The sequence below is a fragment of the Colobus angolensis genome, unplaced genomic scaffold, assembly GCF_000951035.1.
Source record: "Colobus angolensis palliatus isolate OR3802 unplaced genomic scaffold, Cang.pa_1.0 Scaffold449, whole genome shotgun sequence".
NCBI lineage: Eukaryota > Metazoa > Chordata > Mammalia > Primates > Cercopithecidae > Colobus > Colobus angolensis.
Genome location: NW_012117921.1, coordinates 1,076,539 through 1,092,500, shown reverse-complemented (window position 1 = coordinate 1,092,500; position 15,962 = coordinate 1,076,539). Strand labels below are relative to the sequence as shown.

Here is a 15,962-nt window from a genome sequence, read left to right as displayed (position 1 = left end):
GCCTGTTTCTGAGTGGGTGTTGCAGTGGGAGGTGTGGAGGGCACACAAAACATGTCTTCTAGTCCAGTGTAAGGGTGTGTGGGCCGGATGAGAGGATGCTCTTCTGGCTCCGGTCAGCTACAGCTGAGAGTGGCGAGTGTCAACGCACCCTGGTCTTTGCACACTGATATTACTGGATCCGTTAGGAATCTGGAAACAGGTTTAACAGACCCATTGAGTATGGTGTTGACAGTCAAATATAATTGCTCTGGGGACTTGCTAAAATGCCTTCCTCTCAGAGTCCAGGTCATGGGGTCCCATTATAAGTGTGATCATTATGTCCTCAATTTCTTTTGGTCCTTGAGAAACTAAATCACTTTGATGGGATGTGGTCAAGCCCACCTTATCCCAGATCCCACTTGATTTTGAACAGCCTTCTGTGTCCAAACTTCACAGGAAATTCTTTGGCCTTTTCAGTAAGGATGGAAGGTAACATTTGAACTTCACCTGGTACGTCAGGAATGAAAAGCCATATTTGCTTCCTAATTGCTCATGTGGCCCCTTTCTCCTGGAATGATGACTTTCTTTCCCAAGAGGAAGGAAGTCTTGTGGAGACAGCTGTCAGGGTGCATCAGAACAAGCACCAGGAAGATGGTGGTGCAACTAGGCTGTTGACTAGGTCTTTGCAGACACACAAACCAACCTCCTTGCAAAAGGTGGGTACAACTATCCAAACACATGTTGAAGTAATTCCTTCATCCCAGTGCCCAGGTCCCGCACATGGGCAAGCCGGTATCCATATGACCCCCTAGCTAATATCGGGGGAAAAGCCTAAATCGGTATGCCAGGTTAACTGTATGATAGTAAGATTAAATTAATCATTAATCAATTAATAAAACCATTAAACCATAAAACCATTAATCAATAAATAGTCACCGACTACTTGTTATGTGACCAGCATTGTGCCAAGTACTACGAGGCTAAAAGAGATCCCCCATTCTCAAGACTTTAATAGTATAATTGGAACCAGGACCCAGGAAATAGAACAATTAAATGTTCCACTGCATGGAGCAGCTGGAGGTGAAATCGGAGTTAGGAGATGGTGTGAGTTGGAGCAAGGGGAGATTCAGGGAGGAGGTGTAGAGTGTGCAAAGGTGGCAGTGAGCTAGGAGGGCGACAGCCTGGGCTTTCTTGGGCAGGAGGGGCAGGATGCACGGAAAGGAGACCGGTGCTCCTGGAAGGCCAGGCTCAGAAGCTGAGCCCACACAGTGGGGAGTAAGGAAAGGTGGCATCATTGGAAGCCTCCTAGAAAGGTGGTAACAGGATGTCTCATTGTATCCACAGGAACTGACAGGCACACATGAGGGGACCCCTGTAATAGAATGGAACAGTGAAGGGAATATGGGAGGCGTTTTGGAAGAAGCAGCAGCTCTTAGAGATGGGCACAGTGGTGAGGCCTCTGGCAGCAGCAGGAGAGCTGGGAGAACCAAGGCAGGGGGCAGGAAGACGCAGGTTGAAATTTAAGCACACGCATCCAAGGAGAGCTGGAGAAGGAGGCTCTGGGCTTACAGTTGTGGAGGTGGCTGGAGGGATGATGGGGATGAATAAAGGATCACTGGTGATGATGAGAGTCAAGGAGGTGGAGGTCAGCTTGGGAGAGGCCCACTCAGTGGTAACAGCTGAAACACTAAGAACAGAGGGGCTTAAAGTCAGCTTGCTGGGGATACAGAGGAGTTGGCGGGAACTGGAGGGGGCGGAAGAGTATAGAGTGTACCAATAAGAGGGCAGCATGTGGACTGGAGCTGAAAATTCTGTTAAGTTCCTCAAGGGTTTTTGTTTTAAGACACAGGACACTTAGGACTTTGAGACCAGCCTATGCAACATAGCAAGATCCTGTCTTTACTAAAAATAAAAAAAATGAGCTAAGCGTGGTGACAGGCACTTGTAGTACCAGCTACTTGGGAGGCTGAGATAGGAGGATCACTTAAGCCCAGGAGACTGAGGTTGCAATGAGCTATGATAACACCACTGCACTCCAGCCGGGGCAACAGAGTGAGGCCCTGTCTCAAAAAGAGAAGAGGAGGGAAAAGGAGGGGAGAGTAAGGAAGGGGAGGAGAAGGGGAGAGGGTTGTGGGGGAAGAGAAAAAAGAAAAGGAGGGAGGGAGGGAAAGAAGGAAGGAAGGAAGGATTAAATAGATAATGATAGATAGAGCTATATATATTAAATGGTTATAAATGCTATGAAATAGAGATAGTGGCTGGGTGGGAGTTGGGGAAAGGGACTTTGTTTAAACTGGAAAGGTTTAGATAATGATAGATAGAGCTATATATATTAAATGGTTATAAATGCTATGAAATACAGATAGTGGCTGGGTGGGAGTTGGGGAAAGGGACTTTGTTTAAACTGGAAAGGTTTAGGAAGACCTCTCTGAGGAGGTACCAGTTGCCAGGGCAGCCATTAGAAGAAAAAGCAGCAGATGCAAAGGCCCTGCACTAGAAATGAGAGCAGCCAGCATGGCTGGAGTATAAGCATGAGGACAGGGTGGTGGGAGGTAGGACTAGAGAGATGGCCAGGGCCTGCTCTGATGGAGTCTGACAGGTCAGGATAAGGAAGGAAGAGTTTTCTTCAATAACAATGAGAAGCTTTGGAGGGTTAAAGCAAGAAAGTGATTCAGTCCTACGTTGGGGGTTGGAAAGATCACTCTGACACTGTGGCGGGGGGCCTGCTGGGAGCAGGAGTGGAAGCAGGGATGGGACTTTTCTCTGCAGCCTACCTACATCATGGTACTCACAAGCCTTATTCTCACAGGCCTCTCCTGCTTTTCAGCCCGGGGCTGCCCTGGGCAACCAGAGTGCAGAGGACACTTGTTCATCAGTCTTCACCCTGTATTGAGAACTTTCTTGGTGCAATGCCCTTGCCTGGGCACTGGGAAGCCTGTAAAAATAGTTTCTGCCCCCAAGAGGAGCAAAGGGTGGGCTTGCACCCAGATAACTGCCCCACAAATGGCATGTGCTGAAGACCCGGGGGCGCACGTGCCGTGGCCCTCATGCTGTTCCCTGTGCTCCTAGAAAGAGGCTCAGTGCCTTGGTGCCAGCTCCATGGTTCTTGGGGCTCCTGCTGTTGTGTGCCTCTCCCCAGGTGTCTCTGGGCTGGCTGGTTCCAGGGTTACTTTGAGTGTATTAAGTTCCTTTGATCCTTCCCTTCTGTCACAGAGTCTCACGTTCTGTGACAGGCTGCATTTCAGGAGGGGTCGCTTTTGTTCTCCAGCCAGTAGAAAGGAGAAGGGCGAGTTGGTACTGACCACACCCACCTCCTGAACCCAAACCCAGCCATTGGGCCATCAAGGACACGCTCAGATGACTCCTGAGCTCCTGTTCTTCAGGCCCTCCTGCAGGCCTTTCAAATCACAAAGGGATCTGCCCACTTTGTAACAGGTCTCCACATATGCTGGGCATGGACAGAGAGGGACTCACTGTCACAGGGGTTGGAGGGGGCACATCGGCTTGTCACAGACCACCGGGGGGTCACCCTGTGTGGAGTAGTCTGGAAGTGTCATGGAGTGAGCAGAAGGCACAGCCCCAGCCCCACGTTGCTGCTGGCCTGGCTAGGGGTACCCACACCAGGATTGCCTTTGCTGTCAGGAAGCATATGATCCACTAGAGAGATGTGAAAAGATAGGGCTTCCTGGGCCTCCACTTGGTCCAGTCCCCACCCTCAGGAAGGCTGGATGGCTTTGGAGCCATGCTGGTGGGCAGGGACGCCGCTGTGCGCCTGCGCAGGCCTGCGAAGGTGTTCTCATAGCGGGTTTTTGCAACATGGCCACGGCCTACACTCCCTGAGGGTAGCTTGCCGGCTCCCATTTCTCCACCCTGGACTCATCCATGGGGAATCATACTTCCGTGGCCAATCCGTGGCCATCCCTCAGTCCCCACTAGGCTGTGACCAGCCCTCTGGTTTCCAAGAATGCCGTGCTTCGTTCCTAGGATACTTTCCCCTTCCTAAAGAACCTGTTCAGCCTTCTGCTTCTTATTTGCTCCTTGTACCCCTTTCCTTTGCCTCTTTTCTGATCTTTTGACCTTGGCTCTTTAATTATTTTCTTTTTGTCCTTTAGCGGGGTAGTTTGGGCTGGGGGGCTGCTAGGTGGTAGTGTTAGGCTCCAGGAGAAACATCCATGTGAAATAGCTGAAGTTCTTCCCTCCATCTCCCTCCTCACCATCTCCCCCATGAAATCATTCACGGGTTTGTTTCCGGCCCTCCCTGCCAGCTTACACCAACAACCAAGCGGACATCGCCACCCAGGGCTGGTTCATTGGGCTTATGTGCGCCATCGCCCTCCTGGTGCTGATCCTGCTCATCGTCTGTTTCATCAAGAGGAGTCGCGGTGGCAAGTACCCAGGTGAGACGTGCGAGAGGCGTGGGCTTGCAGGGCGGGGCACGTCCGCTTTCCCGTGAGTCTCCAGGTCTACAGCCAGATCCGGGGACTGTGTCCTCTCAGTGAAGCCAGCCCTTGCCCAGCTTGGAAATACAATCCTCTTGCCTGTGCATCTTCGGGCTGCCAGCAAGCACTTGAGTTAATTAAGTTCGCCTGAGTTGGGCGGATGGCACAGTCCAGGCAGCCTCAGAGAGGGGATGGAAGGAACCCTGGCTCCTGTTGAGAATGACCTTTCCTCCCCTTGACTCACCACCCATTTGCTCTATAAATTGGCTTCTTTTTTTAGCCTGAATCTCATTAGGATCCTGGGTCCCGGGGAAGGAGAAAGGAAGAGAGGCATTTTCCCTAACCGTGTCCCAGAGAATGGGGAGAGGAGGGGTCTGGGCAGAAGCAGCACCCCCATGAGAGAGTTCCAGAGGTGGGCACTCAGCAGGATGATGGTGTAACCACCAATACCACTAGCAAGGGTCAGAAGCTCCGACGCGAGGAGCAGGGAGAGGCTGAAGACGGGTGGCATTGGTAGGGACCCCCGTGGTCCTAAAGCACTTTGGGCTTCCCTAAAGTCCCAAGGAGACCTCAAGATCCTTCAGCCCCTGGCTGGGCACAGTGACTCACACCTGTAATCCCAGCACTTTGAGAGGCCAAAGCGAGTAGGTCACTTAAGGTCAGGAGTTTGAGGCCAGCCCAACCAACATGACGAAACCGCGTCTCTACTAAATATACAAAAATTAGCTGGGCATGGTGGCAGGTGTCTGAGGTCCCAGCTATTCAAGAGGCTGAGATGGGAGGATTACCTGAGCCTGGGGAGGTCAAGGCTGCCATGAGCCATGATCGTGCCACTGCACTCCAGCCTGAGCAACAGAGTTAGACCCTGTCTCAAATCAATAAATTTTTTAAAAGATCCTCCAGGCTGGGCACTGTGGCTCACACCTGTAATCCCAGCACTTTGGGAGGCCAAGGCAGGCAGATCACTTGAGGTCAGGAGTTCAAGACCAGCCTGACCAACATGGTGAAACCCTGTCTCTACCAAAAATACAAAAAATTAGCTGGGTATGGTGGCACAGGCCTATAATCCCAGCTACTCAGGAGGCTGAGGCAGGAAAATCGCTTGAACCTGGGAGGCAGAGGTTGCAGTGAGCTGAAATCGTGCCACTGCACTCCAGCCTAGGCGATGGAGTGAGACTCCGTCTCAAAAAAGGGGAAAAGAAAAAAAGATCATGCAGCCCAGACATACCAAGGTCAAGGACAAGAGGACCTCTGGCATTCTTGTTTCTGGAAATATCGATTGTTTTTTACACAGGAGCAAGAGAGCTATCTGTCTGTGATGGGGTGGGTAGGGTGACAGGAGACAGGATAATGGATGGCCCTGAAAGCAAAAATCTGGCTGGACTACAGAATGAAATTTCTCCCTGCCCCAGAAAGTCGCATCACCAGACACACCCCATGCTCCTTCTCCCCATCTCTTAGAACTCCCCAAAGAACTTCTCTTAGAAGCTCCCCAAATGCTTCCTTCTCCCCATCTCTTAGAACAGGTCCTCCCCTAGGACTCCCTAAAACTCAACACAAAGGAAACAGAAGGGAGAGGAGACTCGATTCTTTTTCCTTCCCCATGCCCAAGTACCCACAGACTAGGACTCTGAAGAACTGTGCCTTAAGTGAGGGAGGGCAGGAAATGATCATTCCTTACTGGTGAGCGATGTTTCCTTTCACTCTCTTCTGCTGTGCTGGGCTTATCTGGTTCTGTAAGAGAGAAAGCCTCAGTTAGGGAAAAGGCTGCCTCCTCCATCTGACAGTAAGACTTGGGTGGACTGAGTTCACGCCCGTTCCAGGTGGAAGTGGAATACCGGAAGAACCCAGTAGATCAACTCTGAGCCATCCTTTGCCCTTTCAGAAAGTATCTCATTCCAAACAGTTCTTCGAAACTAATCTCTTGCCCTCCAGCTACAGGGTATGCCCCTGGCCCCTTAAAAAGATGAGTGAACCAGGAGCCACAAGGCCTGGGTGCTAGTCTTGCCTCCGGTCTTCATTCAGTCACTAATTAGTTACGTGATATGCTCTTCACTTCTCAAGGGTTCAGTTTCCCTCATCTAAAATGAGGGTGATTATCTGCCTTGTATCTCAAAAAGGACACATAGGCCGGGAGCAGTGGCTCACGCCTGTAATCCCAGCACTTTGGGAGGCTGAGGTGGGTGGATCACTTGAGGTCAGGAGTTCGAGACCAGCCTGGCCAACATGGTGAAACCCCGCTTCTACTAAAAATACAAAAATTAGCCGGGCGTGCCAGGCGCCTGTAAACCCAGCTATTTGGGAGGCTGAGGCATGAGAATCGCTTGAACCCGGGAGGCAGAGGTTGCAGTGAGCAAAGATAGCACCACTGCAAAAAAAAAAAAGATACATAAAGAGGCTTTCATGTAAGTGCCTGCTGTGCATCCACCTCTGTGCTGTGCACTAGCAATACTGGAGGAAAAATGATCTCTCCTCAAGGGCACCGTAGCTGACACCGAAAGAATGAGCACAGCACAAGACAGGGCCTCGGCTGAATGCTCACATGTCACAGAGGAAGTGGAGGAAAGGGTGCATGCCAACAAGAAGGGGTCACAGAGAAGAGACACTTTCCATCCCATAGGTGTGTATGGCATGTCTTCTCTGCTCAGGGCACTCTGTTAGGAACTGTGAAAAAGCACACAGACCCCCACCCTTGAGGAAAGAACTGGCCTTCTGTGATAGGCATGAGAAATGTGCACAAATAGTTATACCACAGAGCAGAATAAGAAAGGTGCAAACAGTGGAGTGTTTACCTTTGGCAAAGGAAAGGATCACATCTGTTTGGTCTTTTGGGGAGACTTCATGGAGACGTGGTTGGGGGAGCTTGGTAGGAGGAGATTTCAGTTGTCAGTGGAGATGTAAAGAGACCTCTGGGGCTGAGAAGGAGGTGACAGAGTCAACTTGGCAACTGATTGAGTACAGGAAGCAAAAACAAGGGAGGCGTGGATGGTGCTTTCTTAAAAAAGAGTGTCCGTGAGCCCAGGGTGGTGCCTTCTGGCCCTGCAATCAGTGGAGCCCTGGAGAGCAGGGGCATGTACTTAATCATCGTGTCTGTGTCTTTGCTTCTCTTGTTGACCAAGTACGAGAAAAGAAGGATGTTCCCCTTGGCCCTGAAGACCCCAAGGAAGAGGATGGCTCGTTTGACTATAGGTACGTGATCTCCCTCCTCCTCTCTCAGGCAGGCTGTCCTCCATGTCCCTGAGGCACCACCCTCACCTCAGAGCAGCTCCACTTGGCTGAAGGGCATGAGTAGCCGTCCTTGCCCATTGGGCCGTCACCTTGCCTCTCTGGCGGCGCTGTGGTGGAGAGTGCGTGCTGCTGAGTTTACTCAGAGGCTTCTCATCCTAAGAGTGCCAGACGAGGCTGCTCCCCCAGGAGACACTGCCTGACACATGCGTGCATTAGTTTGATGAACAGCATTTCATTCATTCAACCGCACAACTCAAATGTATCAAGCTTGCTATTTATATCTTTCCACCTTTTCACTCTGAACACGAGCCCCAGGACCCTCTTGCTGTGAGATGAGCTCAGCTCTCAGGCTGATTCTCTGCCCACACTCTACTCCTAACCCTGAAGATAATGACCCTGGGAGGCTGTGATGTCTTAAAGCCTCAAGGAATGAAGGTGGGCTGATTCCAGGTCGTTTCTCCTTGAACGTGGTGATATCTTTGGGCCCTAGACCGGAATGGGCCTTGGAAAGGTATCTAGGTCCAGTGCCCTATGCCCTAGATGAGAGGACTGAGGCCCAAACCGGGAAGCATATTGTCTAAAACTCTTCCATGCTCCCCACACAGTGAGTTAGTGGCAAAGCTGCAAAGTCTGGGGCTGGCTGGTGCTGCTGGTGCTGCTATTCTATACTTCTCTACCCGTGCTCCTGTCCTACCTGGATGCATCTTCGTATCTGGGCTTAACAACGTTGTTATTTGTCCATGGAGATCACGAATGTGTTCTGAGCTGAGGGATGATGCAGAGTGGGCTGTGGAGTGTCATTCTCAGACCAAGTGCTGTGGAGGGAATGTCTGATCAGAGCCCTCCCTCCCCACACCACCCAGTTACTGCCTGGGCCCAGGCCCTTGTCCTCTGCTGCAGTCTCCTTTTCCTGTCCTGGGCCTCTGCCACTCTGCCCATCAGCCTGGCAAGCATAATCAGATCAATGGGTGGTGAAGCCACTGCCCACACAGGAGCCTGTCTGTAGGCTTATGGGCCATAACTGTCCATCTAGTCCCAACATCCCCACAAGCCCCCTGAAAGGGCAGTCACAAGAGCCCCCTTCCCATCTTCCCTGGCAGGGCCCAGCTTCCCTGTGGGCTGAGACTTCCTTGGCTTTTTGTTCCAAAACCACGGGGCTTCTCCTCCCCCAGACTCTCGGTGCAGCCAGAGAGGAGGAGCGTGGACCTCCTCCAATACAGGGCTGAGCAGCCTGCACGGTGAGGAGCTGCTTCCTCGTGCACCTCTCCTGCCCCAGACACCAAAGCTGTCGGGCAAAAACCCCTGCCTCCTCCCCACAGACACTGAGGCTGGGTCTACACACACAGGAGCATGCCTAGGCCTGCACCCCCCCCTACATGCACATACCCCTCTGCTTTGGCTCTGGAAGGTCTGCAGCATCCATCCTAGAGTCCTCCCTTGGATGAGTCTAAGAGCCCTAACCTGGGAAAAGGCTGAAATTAATACATCAGAGGAAGAACTAAGTTTCTAGGGGGGATAGGCCTGGGGGCGAGGAGTACTGTTCCTCTCACTCCAGTCTGTGGCTAAGTGACTGACCACCTTTCCCATGGGGCGCCCTTTGTTTTTCTCCCCCATGTCCATCCACCTAGACCTTGAAGATGTCTCAGAAGCGAGGCCAACAGGTGGCCAGACCAAGGCCACCCCTAGTCATTCTGGTTTCTTTCAAGCTTCCCTTAGGAGAGGTCTATTCGGTCTGTTCTTTTTAGACCTAGATCCCCTGTCCCTTCAACAGCCTGGCATGCTACAGACCTCTCCCCCTACCCCTCCCACTGGCTGGGCTGTCACTGTCCAGTGGCTGCACTTAGCTTAGCTGCCTGGAACCAGAGGAGGAATTCCCACAAATCGCATAGCACAGTCCTCGTGCCCCTGCACATGGGGTGGAGGGCCCTGGGAAGGAGTGCATGCGAACAAGACCTGCAAGTGGGGTGAGGAGCCTGGCAATTCCCCTCCTCCAGTTGGCAAACAGTGGCTTCCACTTCCTGCACAAACTCAGCACAGCCCCAGAGAGCTGCCTTCCTCACACCATCTCCCAACGCACGGCTGTCCCAGAATACAGTTAGGCTGTATTCATGGGGCAGCACTGCAGGGAGTGAGTTAATAGCTTTCCGTCTTCTAACACAGCCCCGGCCCTGGCTCGCTGCCCTCCCCTGACAGCTGTCTTTGCCCGACACTGCTATTAGAAGTGAGAACGCACTGCCCACTGTAATGGCAACTCAGCTGGTTGTCTTCCCCATGTCCAGGAAGGACAGGGTGGGTGGGGAGCTGGGGGCAAGGAAGGGTGTGGTGTGTGTCTATTCAGACTGCCTGGCACTGCTATGGTCCCACCCACTGAGACCCAGACTCCCACTGCTCATCCTGAGCTGCTCCTGCCCAGGAACTGGGCTCACCTCTGAAGTGCAGCCAGCACCACCTGGTGCCCGCTCTGAGCCTTTCCAGCCAAGGGAAGGGACATGGTGCCTGAACAGACACTGGCTCAGGGAGCAGCCCACGCCTCCTCAGGAGCGCAGCAGACATCCTGACTGGGCAGCTGTTCCCAGCGGCCCATGCAGCTTTATCCGGCAGCCTCCCAGCTCTCCCTGCACAAGGGGAGCTTAGGGCCAGGGCCTGTGGGCCTCAGAGGGGCTAGGCATGATCCTCTGAGCCTTGCTATCTTCTCACGTTTGCTGGCATCACCTGCTTACCTGTGTGCGCCTCCCTCCCACTACTCTTGCACACCTGTACTTGCTGGGTCCAAAGCAATAACATCTTTTTATAGATCAACCAGATAGCTCAGCGAAACGCACCAAGACAGAGAAGCAGAGAGGCGGGGGAGAGCTTTCTTCCTTTAAAAGCCTTGCTTTTTGTCAAGGTGAGAGTGTTTCCCTACAGAGTCACAGGTCCTGGGAGATCAAAGCTGGGCCAGCCCCTCTTGATGACTGAGGCCCAGGTCACAAAACCACACAGTGACACACTCGGGACTAGAACCATCCCATATGGTCTCACAAGCAGTGGCTCTGCCTCACCATGGGGCGGCCATCCTCTATCCACTCCTACCACAGACAGGGACCCAGTCTCATGGAAGGAACCCGGACCAGGAGCCCAAAAGCATGGGCTCCACTCCCTGCCCTACCTGACTTGCAACCTCACCTTAGAAAAGGTGCTTGTCCTCTCTAGGCCTCCGTTTCCCTTCTGTAGAGCAGGCTGGACAGGGGAGGGTGAAGCGAGGGCTGGACTGGGTGGTCTCCTGGGTCCCATCCTCTCTGAGCTGTGTAGGACATGTGTTGGCAGGAGGCCGGCTGCCCCATCCCACACCACCTGAGATTCTCTGTCTCTCTTTGGCCAGTGATGAGGACAACAAGCCTCTGCAGGGCAGTCAGACATCTCTGGACGGCACCATCAAGCAGCAGGAGAGTGACGACAGCCTGGTGGACTATGGCGAGGGTGGCGAGGGCCAGTTCAATGAAGATGGCTCCTTCATCGGCCAGTACACCGTCAAAAAGGACAAGGAGGAAACAGAGGGCAACGAAAGCTCAGAGGCCACGTCACCTGTCAATGCTATCTACTCTCTGGCCTAACGGAGCCCACCCAGGCACAGCCACCACTTTGCAAGTGGGAGGAGGGGAGAGGGGGAAATTAAACCACTGCAGACCTACCACAAAGCCACCACCACCTTCAGTAACAAGGGTACGATATGGGGGTCTGCCAAGCTGTGAGGATCAGTGACCACCAAGCCACCCATACGCCCCCTCCCAATGACCCCCCTTCAGCCCCGGGTGCCACCAGTGTGGGAGAGCTGGAGCCATGGCTGAGCTCAGCTGGAGGGAGCCTGGCCCCTTGCCCGGTCTCACAGCTACCCCCGAGCGTTCCACCACACTGCCCGCCCTTGGCCTCGGCACATGCTCACCGTTTCTGTTGGTTACAGGACTTCTCATTGTCTTAATTTTGCTTTGTGCATCTTCCCCTCCAGACCCGATGTCTCCGTTTTCTTTTCCTTTTGAAAAAGTGTTCCTGGAAAAGAAAGAAAAAGTAGATTCTCCCCCAGGAGACCGCAAAGATAGGCAAAAAGGGTTGAATCTGTACCAGAACATGTAGACAGGCTGTAATATTGAAACCACCTCTGGGCCAATGCATTTCCGAAGGATGCCTTTCTCGCCATATGCCTCCCCTGGCTCCCAACCCCTCTGCCTCGGCCTTGTCAGTTGCTGAGCTGGGCTTGGCTCCTTTCTGGAAAATGACAGTATTTTTGGCAGGGAGAAGGTGTGCAGGCCTCTTTGCTGCTCTCTGGTTCGGTTGGGAGGTGTGTTTACCTCTTGCTCCTCATTCCTCCCCTGCCCTTTTCTCTGGAGTATCTAAGATGTGAGCTGCACTGACTCTGAAGAAGTTTGAGGAACAGGAGTGAGCACTGATAGGAAGGACTTCAACGCCAGTGACTGTGTACCTCAAGCAGAAGAAAATCAGGTGTCTGGTCTCTGGGGAACTCTGCTTACCTCTAGAGAGAAGAAAAAGGCTGGGTTTGGACTTCCTTCCTCCCCACTGGTGAAACCCAGGATGTAGATAGAGGGCCACACCCACTGTGTCCCAGAGGCCACCTGTCCACGTGGCTGGGGCCCACGTTGCCACCCTGGAGGAGATGGAATGCTGTGATGCAAAAGCTTTGCTGGTGCGTTTGGGGCATAAGGCACTGCTCCCTTTCCACCTCTAGCAGATAGATATCAGCTTCTCAGCCAATTCTGTAGGACACTGAGGCTCTTGTTTGACGTGGTATGTGGATGGGGACTTGCCCCAAGACTGAGCCAGTCTGCCCTTTCATTGGGGTGTATACATATCAGGGGACCTGCGGTGGCACTGTACTCAGTGCTGTGATGCCCCCACCTGGGGAGGACTCAATGCTCTTTGTATGCCTTATGCAGCGCTGATCTGCCCCTGGAGTTCCCAGGTTCCCAGCCCCTCCCTGCAAGCCTTGAAGCCTCCAGTGATGTCTGTCTCCAGGAGAGCAGGGCAGCCTATGCAAGTGTTCCAGCAGGACCAGAAGCGGCCACCCAACACATGTCCTTACCAGTCACCCCAAATGGAGACACTCGCAGACCTGCAGCTGTCAGACCGAAGGTGCTGCCTTCATCCTCCCCACCTAATGCATTTTTGAAACCAAAGGTACCTAGCCTCAGAGACAGAGAAGGAGAGGGGGAGATCTTGAGTCTAAGAGGAACCCTTTAGCTGTTTCTGTAGCTCAGGTCAGTTTCAGGAGGGTGAAGCTGATCCCCAGGAACGAATCAGCTGCCATGGGCACAGCCTCTGATTTGAGCCTCCAGCTGCTAGCCAGGGGGCCTGGGTCGGACCAGGGCTCTGTCCTTCAGTGACTTTATTAAAGCATCATTTGCCACATGTTTAAGCCGCAAAGGTATTAGCAATGCTTGCATCATTAATAATCATTCAGTTGAAGGTCAAGCCCATAGACACACACTCTCTGTCTGCTGGTAAGAAATCATAGCCCAGAACTGAGCCAATAAGGCTGTTTGAACCTGAGAGTGTGTGATGGTCATTTGGGCCAAGCCTCAGCCAGGGCTGCTGCCTGGACGCCTGAGGGGCAGCTTATCACAGTGCAAGGGGACAGGGTAAAGAGTAGGGGGTGGGGCATGAGCTTGGAGGGCCCCTCCCCTGGCTTTCCTCCAACACCTGCTTGGATACCAGGCCCACTGTCTCTGAAGGAAATGTCAGGGAAGTGTGTCTGTGAGCTGAATTAAAGGACTGGCCTTTCCAGAAAACGCTTTGGATCTGAGCAGAGTAGTCAGTTTCTCAGACACTCATTCCATACTGCACCATACATGCCAGTGAACTCACTGCACCAAAAGCAGGCTCTTAGGGCAGGAAGGGACGGTGAGCAAGTCTGCAACACCACCTGGTGACTGGGAAGGGCTGCTTCCCTCGTAAGGGTCTTGGGGAGAAGTAAGCCCACTGCCTCTGCACCTCGTTCCAGTGTCCTGCCAGGCTCTGCACTGTCCTTCGTGTATGAAGAAAATGCTATTAGCCCTGTCTCAGGCTACTGTTCTGTGGGTGCTGAGAGCTACCCCCATCACCACGCAATCACACCCCTCTGAGCAGAAGCAAATCTGAGGCTGAAGAATTAAGTTTTCCCCAAGCAAGGAAGGCAGGTGGTCAGAGAGATCAAACGCTGAGGTGTGGGGATTGCAGGATTCAGGAGGCAGCCCCTTTGAGGAATAGGAGAGTGCGTTTTCCATGGAGCCCTTGTCAGAGTCCACCCCAGCTCAGCAGGAAAACAGAATTGCCCAGCACTCCCTGCCAGCTGGGTCTCCCAAGCAATTACCCCAAGACATACCAACAATGAAGCCAGGACAGCACCATTACCATCGGCACTCTGGTTTGGCTGGCTGGGAGGAAAGTGCTGGGCATCTTACAGTAACTCTAGAAGTTCCTTTGACTGGGCTGCAATCCCACCTGTGTGCTCAGCCCTAAGAGCTGTAGTTTCCTGTGCTCTCATTTGTTCATTCATTCATTCATTCATTCATTCATTCATTCATTCATTCATTCAGCAAATACTCTGAAATCCAGTCTGAACTAAGGCCTGAGCTGTGGATACCATGGTGCATGAGTTAGATGTGGTCCCTGCCCTCACGGAGCTGACAGTCCTGAAATCAAGTGCTGGAACACAGTGGCCATTGAGTTGGGAGCATTCTTCCCTCTATTGCTTAAGCCACTGATGGCTATGAGCTTGAAGAGAGGGATTCTGAGGGAGAGCTTGGTCCATCTGGTCACCAAGGCTGGGCAGGACAAAGCAGTCGAGAAGCACGGTGTGGCTTGAGAAACAGTCCTGCTCCCTGAGCCACTTTGCTCTGCCTCTTGGGGCAAAGGGTTAGTCCACATCCAGGTTGCATGAGATGAGATGCAAAGGGCTCTGTGTGGGTGAGGAACGCAAGTTAGAGGAACGGGAGAGGCCACCAGGGTTGGGACCTATTTAGGTAATTCCTGTTGGCAGCACCTAGAGAGAGCATCTGAGCCAAAGGAGTGGGAAACTCTGCCCCAGCAATGGCACGGGCTGCGGTCTCTTTCTGGTGCCCTGTGCTGGAGCAGGGCCAAGTCTTAGGGCATCATGAACAGCCCATTTGATGGAAGGAGCAGGGATGTAGCACATTTTTGTCTGTCTTTGTGAGGCTGCTTTGCTAACTCTCTGAGGAGAGGAAGCCTCTCAGGCTTTCCGTGGGCTGGGGCTGGTGCCAGAGAATCCCTTCTCAGTGGGAGGGCAGCAGGTTCCTAGGAGGCCGGCACAGGGCACCGCTCCCCGCTCCTGACACCTTGGTGCAGACTGACTTCCTGCCTAGTCACCACTCCGGCCAGCCCCGCCAAACACACACAAGCCCATGGTTGTGGTTGGGTCTATCCCGTTAGTTGGCAAAGGATCCTGCTTGAGCTCTGTGTAGTAGCCGAGGAGTAGCATAGAGGAGGGCCCTGATTTAAAAAAAAAAAAAATAGGCCTCAAGACAATGAAACAAAGAGCTTGATATGTCAGGAGGAGACCAAGGCCCTGGGAGGCATAGGCAAGGCAGGCAGAGTAAGACCAGCGCCCTCCCTTGACCATCTCCTAGCATTCCCCTCCCTTAACCTAGACAGGGGCTACCCCATGGAGTTCAAGCCAGACTCTGTGGCTGTCCCCAACCTGCACAGCCCAAGCCCAGGGAAGTGTCCTTTCTTTCCCTTCCTTACTAATGGCCTTCCTGAGACACATTCAGAGAAGGATCAGAAAGAAAGGAGAACCATCCAGGAGAGCCACAAGCACCCACCAAACAGTGTCTCAAGCCTCACCTGAAACTGCTGTTCCTCCTGTCAGCATACTAGTATTAAATGGGTGTTCCATAATGAGAAGGATGGAAATGAAATACGTGCAAAGGCATCTAGCTTAGGACCAGAATTGGATTTCAGCATGTGAAGGAATCCCAGAGCTGATCTCATTGAAATGATTTATTGTACAGACAAGGATATGCAAATCCACAGAAGTGAAGGGATTTTTGCTCAAGATCACATAGCTGGCAAACTAAGGTAAGGTTAGGGCTTGAACTTGGGCCTTCTGACTCCTTGTCCAGTGTTCTTTCATCTCACCACAGCTGCCTCCTTTGAAACAGAGGTATTAAGATCTGTCCTTCTGGTTCACCCTCTCATACCTCTTTACTGCCTCTCCCACATCCCCCACATGCCTCCCAAAATGAAAGACGAACAGGATTTTTTGTTAGACCAAGATCAGTCTATCTGTTGATCAGCCTGTGGTTCACCCAGCCATGCAATTAAGGG

At 52.6% G+C, this 15,962-nt stretch overlaps 1 protein-coding gene across 1 annotated transcript in view; it reads left to right on the top strand.

Annotated features, from left to right (window-relative positions):
* Window positions 1-13,440, top strand: part of NFASC (neurofascin) — a 199,198-nt gene extending 185,758 nt beyond the window's left edge. Inside the window, exons 30-32 of the mRNA XM_011957760.1 lie at window positions 4,245-4,376; window positions 7,538-7,607; window positions 11,008-13,440. Coding sequence (XP_011813150.1) covers window positions 4,245-4,376; window positions 7,538-7,607; window positions 11,008-11,239 — 434 coding nt within the window. The 3' untranslated portion in view covers window positions 11,240-13,440. The remainder of the gene's footprint in view (window positions 1-4,244; window positions 4,377-7,537; window positions 7,608-11,007) is intronic.
* Window positions 13,441-15,962: the final 2,522 nt, after the last annotated feature.